At 34.5% G+C, this 8,063-nt stretch overlaps 1 protein-coding gene and 2 non-coding genes across 3 annotated transcripts; 2 read left to right on the top strand and 1 right to left on the bottom strand.

Moving 5' to 3' along the window:
* The first annotated feature begins 297 nt into the window (after positions 1 to 297).
* On the top strand, positions 298 to 369 carry Trnaq-uug (transfer RNA glutamine (anticodon UUG)). Its single transcript has one exon. It is a non-coding gene; the product is annotated as a tRNA-Gln (tRNA).
* Positions 370 to 1,300: 931 nt separating this feature from the next.
* LOC144845828 (uncharacterized) lies at positions 1,301 to 2,763 on the bottom strand. Its single transcript, XM_078703279.1, has one exon. The coding sequence runs from the start codon at positions 2,639 to 2,641 to the stop codon at positions 1,649 to 1,651; it is 993 nt and encodes a 330-aa protein (XP_078559405.1). The 5' UTR covers positions 2,642 to 2,763; the 3' UTR covers positions 1,301 to 1,648.
* Positions 2,764 to 6,510: 3,747 nt separating this feature from the next.
* Positions 6,511 to 6,628, top strand: LOC144854304 (U5 spliceosomal RNA). Its single transcript, XR_013614562.1, has one exon. It is a non-coding gene; the product is annotated as a U5 spliceosomal RNA (small nuclear RNA).
* The last annotated feature ends 1,435 nt before the right edge of the window (positions 6,629 to 8,063 follow it).

The following is an 8,063-nucleotide window of genomic DNA, read 5'->3' as shown; positions in this document are numbered from 1 at the left end:
TCTTTTTCCTGTGTACGAATATATCGCTCGAGTTTAATGAAACGCCCCCATACGGATTTCAGCCAGCAGCAGCAACACAAACATCATATTAAAATAGCAGAAACGCCATAAATAATGGTGTAATATTAATAATGATATAATATTTAAAATGAAAATTGCAACAAAGGATAACTTATTGTAATTTAAAGAGGCAAAATATGTGAACAGATTAACATTTTTAACATTTTGATAATATTTTTCTTATTAATCTCATTATCAATTGTATATATGTTATAGATTCACAACTTACAGCAAGCTGGTTCTATGGTGTAATGGTTAGCACTCTGGACTTTGAATCCAGCGATCCGAGTTCAAGTCTCGGTAGAACCTCATTTTTCAAACTTTTTTTTTCTAAACAATTATTACTTAAAACATAAATTTATTTTTTATCTTTTTGACATGTGAAGATCTCAGCATAGAAAAATGCCAACTGTTGAAATTATGCAAATAATCCAATAATAATAATCAATCAAATTTAGATTTTAATTATTACTGTAGTTAAAAGGCTTTATTTATCAAACGCAAAGTCAGCAAAGTCGCTTGAATTTGAAAAGTTTATTATTAATTTCAGGACTCCACCCTATTTATTAAATAAACAAAACCATATTTTCATTTCAATATTTTAAAATATGTATTAAATATCCTTTTTAAACTTTTCAATTAAAGAATTGTCCCTTTAAACAAAATCTTGTTGAATATGTCTTTTTAATTTCACATAATTATTTTTGACCAAAAATTGGATCGTCAAAAAATTTATTCACCTGAAATTTATAGAAAAAATCACTATTTTATTTATTACAAAAAACACTGACGATCAGCTAAATTCATTCGTATCTGGCTTGTTACATTGCATGCGACGCATTCGCAGTGCGTGGGCTGGTCACAGATACTCCACTCGATATGAATAAATATACAACACAATTAATATCGAGAGGTGATACAGTAACAATTTATTTAAAATGCTTGGTAAATTGTAAATCATGAATTCTACTACAAATATACATTTTTTGTAATACAATATTGTGTATACATGTGGCGGGGCATTTATTCGAGGAAATAAATAAAGGCCCCGGGCGTTTATGAGGAAATTTTATAAATGAAGAGATAGGCGGATGATCCAAGGGTGGTTTGGTCATTCCTACTTGGTAGAATAGATTCAACAATGGAGGCCTATAGCGCGGTAAATTATGTACTGTAGCAACGGTACCAAACAATCATTAGGCCTAGTTTTGCGGAGTTTTGATAAAAGACAAACACTAAATACAGTTTCGGAAAATAACGTTTATTATCAAAATTAAAAGAATGGAATACATATAGTTTTACAAAAAAATAATAATAATAATGTAAACATTAAAATAATCAAACTGGCTGATTTTAAGACAGTAACAATGCAACTGATTAACAAAACGTTTAAAATCCGAATTAATTACTCATTTGAATACGTATACGTATAGTTATATACGCGTACTAAATTAAAACGTATTTGACAGGGTTAATTTTAATGTGCACGTCCTGTGTCATAAATGTGTTGTGTTATAACACTACATGGCAATACATTTTGTATCAACAAGAACTATTTGGTCTAGAGGAGGTTATACAACAGGCGTGTTCAACTGGCTTGCGTACCGTTAAAATAATATCTTAAATTGCCTTTAATACCATGTCTGTCATATGTCGGTGAAACGCCTAGACTCCGCTCGTTACCAAGAATTTGGAAAACATCAAGATTGCTTAGTGGAGTTAGTTCGCTTAGTCGAAATGCAGCTTCGTTTTTATGAATCGATACAGGCACAGCTTTTGGTGGTGAGGGGTAAAAATCTTCCTTATAAGGAGACAATTCCCCTGGTAAAACCTCTCCTGATATTAAACTATCCAGTAAGCTACAGCCATTTATGTCCGTTGATACAAAGTGAGTTTTTGTGTGAAAATCTTGGTAAAATACTGATGAATCACTATCCGTGGGTGAAACTGATGAAGCAGGAGTAAGATTTGTAAAATATGGGTCATTAAACATAACGTGGTTCTCTTGTGAGAACGATGAAGATAAAGATGCAGGCGAATCAGGGGGAGAGATCGGCTGTATTGGACTGAGTACCTTGATGACAGTTGGCATAATAAGTTGTTTCTCAACAGGCTGAGAATCGACCTTTTTCACTCTTGAACGAACGGTGTGTTTCTGTCCAGGAGTACGCAAGCATGGGTTTCGCCTTTTTTGTCGTTTTATTAGTAGTTCCTCAAATCCATCGACCAAAGTCCACCTAGAACAACCACGAGCTTCGGGTTCGTTACCGATTGTTGGTATGCGTCTGAATAAGTCCTTTTGAACGGTTAAATTGTGACGCACAGAGTTCTTCCAATGCATTCTATTTTCGCAATAATACGGATATCTACTCGTTATAAAGTCATAGATTTCTTGCAATGTGGCACTGTTGCTGCCGCTTGTTTTTATAGCTTTTGCAATCATTTGTGCATAGCTGTCTTGGGGCCTACCTTGTGATTCATTGTGTAGTCCTTGCATGCCTAAATAGTCACTCTCTAACGGAATATTTTCTTTAAGAGACTGTGGTGAATGCGGTAAATTAAACGAGTTGTCTTTTTCCATTCTTATAGATATGCTGTTTTGAATTGAAGGTTATTATACCTCAAACTTGAAACTGGTTCAGAGTATGAGCTACAGCCTCGACGCTTAGGTGTTGTATTGTTCACCAACCAACATAAGCCTCATATGCATTTAATTTAATCCAAACACCTGTATTCATCAAAGCTTATGACGTCATGAGGAAATTGCGCATAAACTGATTTTATATATTCAAATGCAAACAATGCAACAAATGCTAATTTGAGTTTTTTTTACAAGGAAAAACATTAAAATGTAAAAAAGTTTAACAATTCATTCATTTTCACTGTGTTCAAACGGGGCATAAAAACGCAAATACAAGAATTGCATTGTTCATAATAAAAGCCTTTGTGAACTTATCTGAAGTCGGTTGAACGGGTAGTCGAATGGCTTTACATCCTGGATTAACTATGTCAACGAATAAATAATTCATGATTTCTGGATCGCGAACTTAGAATAATGAAATGAATATTATACATTATTATATATTATACAGATATTATATAGTACTGTATGGGCCTCAGGAATGTCTAAATAAATCCTATTCTAATTTACAGCATCCATTTCGAAAGGAAGCTTTGAATCGCGAAAAGAAATCCATCTCTAAAAGAAGACCATGGTACTATGTAATAGACAACACGCTTTCCTGGTCGCCAAGAGTAGCAGCGGGACGATTCGGACCAAGGACGATTCAGACTAGAGACTATTCGGACCAGGGACGATTCAGACTAGAGACTATTCGGACCAGGGACGATTCAGACTAGAGACTATTCGGACCAGGGACGATCGGACTAGAGACTATTCGGACCAGTGACGATTCGGGCCAGGGACGATTCAGACTAGTGACGATTCTGACCAGGGACGATTTGGACTAGAGACAATTAGGATCATGGATGATTCAACCCGGACCAGGGACATGTTGATGATCAATAAATTGATGACTGATTGACTTTTATTTACAAAACAGTTATTGTTAAAGTAGTCTATTGTCAAAAACTAATAACGAGTTAGCCATGGCAGTATTGATTTAGATTGATCACCAATCAAATTAGTGGATTCACTTTGTTATTCTAAGGACATCACAATTGATTTTTCATACTTTTGTATTATCTTCAACAAAAGTTTCATTATGTTGCATTGACAGTTGTTAATTAGGATTGCAAATTATGTGCTTCTACAACATCCAAAACAACAGTGACAGTACGCCTTTGAGTAAATTGTCAGTCGGGTGCGAGATAAGGCATGATAAGAAGCCCCGAATAACATTTGCTATACAAGGTAGGATAACTAACAGACTTTTTTATATAGTTGTAAACACCATTATTACCACACAACAATCTGTGGTGAATGAATTGGGAACCACTGTGTAAAAAAAAAGTTGATGAGTTTATCATGCAGCAGCATCACTCATTTTTCTTTTGCGAAATTTGAACAACATAGATATTCTATTTAGGCCCTATTTGAAGAAAGTATTACTTAATACTAATTCTTGCAATCAAGAGGTTGCCGGTTCATGCCCGGCCCGATCACTGCAGTGTTGAGTCCTTGAGCAAAATTCTTTATCCACATTGTTCCTCCCCACCCAGGTGATAGAAATGGGTACCGGTATGTAAAAAGTACTGGGGGTAAATCAGACTCGTTTGTGCGGGAGGAGTGGCGTACCCCCCACAAACATACACACTCAGTGGAGTCTGGCATGGCCCAAACGCTAATGAAATGGAGATGGGCACCACGGCCGTTAGCATTAGCTTAGGTTTCGACTTTACCTTTACCTTTTACTTAATACTGGCAATAAAATTTAACAGGAACAATATTCCACCATAAGTCAAGCATGTGACGTTAAAACAAACAATAAACAACGAATTAGAAGCTATATGAGATATATATATTTGAAGTACGATAAGACATATCGTACAATATTTACGATTGAATAACAATAAAGACAAGCAACATGATGTATTGATAGACCAGGTAGTGGTGGCTAGTGAATCATTGTGAATAATAATTCTTTTAAAACCTTTTACCAATATAGGAGGAAACTAAAATGAAGAATTACGTCATGCTACGTTAAATTAATCAGTTCGTTTGATACTACGCAAGGAAAGATATTATTTTGAAACCAACTGATGACGTAGACATACTGAATATAGTAGACATGGAACGAACAATGAAGTGTCAGTGGTCAGGAGCATCCAATTTGACGCCTAGATGTACCACACGATTACGACTACGTCAGAGAATTACCGAGACGCTTGAAGAATTTAAATCTTCGTCTGTTCAATTCGCTGCAAAAAATATCAATCATCATTATATTCGACTTGAGTATGTGAATCTAGCAGCAGAATTATGCCGATTATTTTTACGATATGTTGATGAACATAGTAACAAATATCCAAGCCGGTCGTCTACGATTTTGCACGAAGCTCTTGACGAAGCTACGAGATTGAAAAATGAGATGTCAGAGTATTCGAAAGATACGACGTCTTCGTTTGGTAGATCCGTATCAAAATTGTTAAAGAAATCTGGGGGGTTATATCCAGAGTTTATTCAATCGTGTGCGCACAAGATGTTTCGGACAAATTACATTGAGTTGAGCTTTTCTCAGCAGGAGAGAATTTTTATTACCATACTTCGACAGACATTACGAACTAATCTGGTTATTGTATCAATTCGAAAATGGTCTGGGAAACTTGGTGTAACATTTGTCATTTTAACAGTTGGAATATTGATGTATAATATCAGTGTCGCGTTGCGGCCGACGTGCCATCATATTAGCCGTGCAGTTGCACTTGGATTTGGTGCATCTGGCCGCTGCGTTGAACGGCAACTTGGAGCTGAGATTGCTGCTTGTGGTGGCCCAGTAGGAGTGTTTTTAGGAGGACTTATTGGCGGATTGAATGTCGCATTTGTTGTTAATTTGGGCAAAGAAGGTATACTTCGTATTCTGGCACGTTTATTATTCCCTGCTTCGACATCAGAATTTCAAATGCCACTTAGTTTAAGAGGCTATGATGACATTTACAGCTTGCCAATAATACGCACATCAACAACCAAGACAATTCCAATTGAATCTGGTGGCACATACCAGCGACGTGCGCGCTCAGCGCCGCCATCAGGCAGAAACTACTCTGCCGCTACTGATAGTAAGCGGCAAACTCGCTATCGTTCAGCCACTTCAGGATTGACCAATGGTCTACCGGCATTTATTGTACTCACATACAGACCAACAATTCCTCCTTCGACATCACCGTTTGTGCCAGATGTTTATCCAGCTTTTCCGAGTGGTGTCTTTATCAATTAAATGATGTGTACAAGGATATCAAACAATATGATATGGTGTTTTTTGATGACAGCCTTGGTTCACATGAACTTTACGTCTTATCTCAACTCAACAATAGAAACTCAATTACCTGTTCCATGATTACCAAAAATGGACTTTATTTTGCTTCTTGAAAAGAAACATTATATGAATCTTGACATGGCTTTTCTGCAGAACATCATGAACCCATTGGTAATACTTTTCAAATCGAAATTAAGTAAAACCCCAATATTTTACTTTTGGAAAATGAAATATAAAATACTTAGCGCCCTCTATAAAACTATCTAATTTTCTATTGTTACTATTCATTAGATGATGATTATTCGATACGATCAATGGTCTTTTAATTACGGGTAAATTTACATATTTTTAGATAAAAATGTATTAGAATATTTTTATTTATTAACCATATAAATAGTACTATTTTACAAAGATTTGTTCATTCGAAAAAGTTTATTTACTTTATATCCCAAAATGACACCAATATTTGGCGAGTTCCTTTGATATACCTATAGTACCAAGCATTCTCAGATCGTTACTCTGGTTTCTCTGCATCACGCATAAATCTTTCGCCTTTTACTAAAGATTTCCGTGCAGGGGAACACTCATTGAGTTTAAACTCAATTTTTCTCAGCCCTTGTATTTACAAGGGTAATTTATTATAAAAGAAAGATTCATAAACAAAGCACATTATTCTTTTTATTGACATTTTAATTTCGTTATGTATTAGTGTGATAGATTCTCTTTATTTATTAAAATTTGAATGTTATTATTTGTTTGTTTTGTATTCGTGTACATGTACCTATTTTGTTTTCCATTATCAAACTTGTTTTTTAATGTCTTATTTTGATGTAATAATTTAACTACATTCCAATAATTGTACGTGGAATGTTGTGTTCACTACGGCCGTGTTTCCGCAGCGACAACATCGGTTAATTGTTTATCCAATAAAGTGCACATCAGATATTACCAAAACAACCAGATGCCCCATTTTCTTAACCAATAAAGTGCACATGATCAGTTATTCAATTATCCGATTTTAATGAGATAATTTATCAGTTTAAGTGGAATCGGTTAAAACCCAGTTTCCACAGCCAGTTTATCGGTTAATTTTATCGGTTAATTGTTGGATGCGAAAGCACGGCCTCAATAACGAATATTTTGTTTAAACTAATTACAAAATCGGATTAACCGGTAATTTTAGAACTTTGCAACTTAGTACACGTCACAACGATGGAGAAATAAAAATTTGTCCTGTTGAGGTTTGTATAAAAATAAGGATAAAATAATTTTAAATTCTACTTTTTTTTAAGAACGTATGAAGAACATTCCCCATTTTATTGTATTATTTGCTGGATAATCTTAGATGGGGTAATTTCTTATAACGGGTTCACACCAAAAAGGGGTGTCATGTCCCATCCTTTGTATGCCGGCTAACATCTTTATCAAACACTATTGTCAAATTGTAGGCTTACAGTTGGGTTGTTACTATGATTTTTACACCATCGAATCAGAGGAAATTTTCAAATTAAATAGATCGAATATTGAATTTTCAAATTTAGAACCGTGAAGTTAGGCCTACATTTTCTTGTTTCATCTGACAAACAAATTTTATTCGAAAACATAACATACTGTTACTGCGTGACGATGCACGCCTTTTATTACAACCATCACCGGCATATAACATGAATATATAGACTATTGGTACTAGCGATATTAATAAGTGAATGAAATTGATAAAATTATGCAAAAGGAAAGATATATTAATTACTTTAACATATTACACATTCTTATACTGTATCATTCATTAATATATATCAGAGCAGAAAACGTTTGCGCATTATAGTAATTTTCATTTTTTTGTATGTGTGTATGTGTCTTTGTGTGGGATCAACCCAATTTTATTATCATCAAACGTATCATCTGTTGATAAATACATTAAAAGTGTATAGGTCTAAACAAAAGGTTGTAATGTAACAGACATTAATACAGAAATTACATTCAAAAAGATTATCAATTGTTGCCAAGCTAATTATAGAGTAAAATAAGATTATTATCATCTTTTGAATTAGAACTATTTACACATTA

Source organism: Antedon bifida, chromosome 1, assembly GCF_963402885.1.
Source record: "Antedon bifida chromosome 1, ecAntBifi1.1, whole genome shotgun sequence".
Classification (NCBI taxonomy): domain Eukaryota; kingdom Metazoa; phylum Echinodermata; class Crinoidea; order Comatulida; family Antedonidae; genus Antedon; species Antedon bifida.
This window is presented reverse-complemented; position numbering and strand designations above follow the sequence as displayed.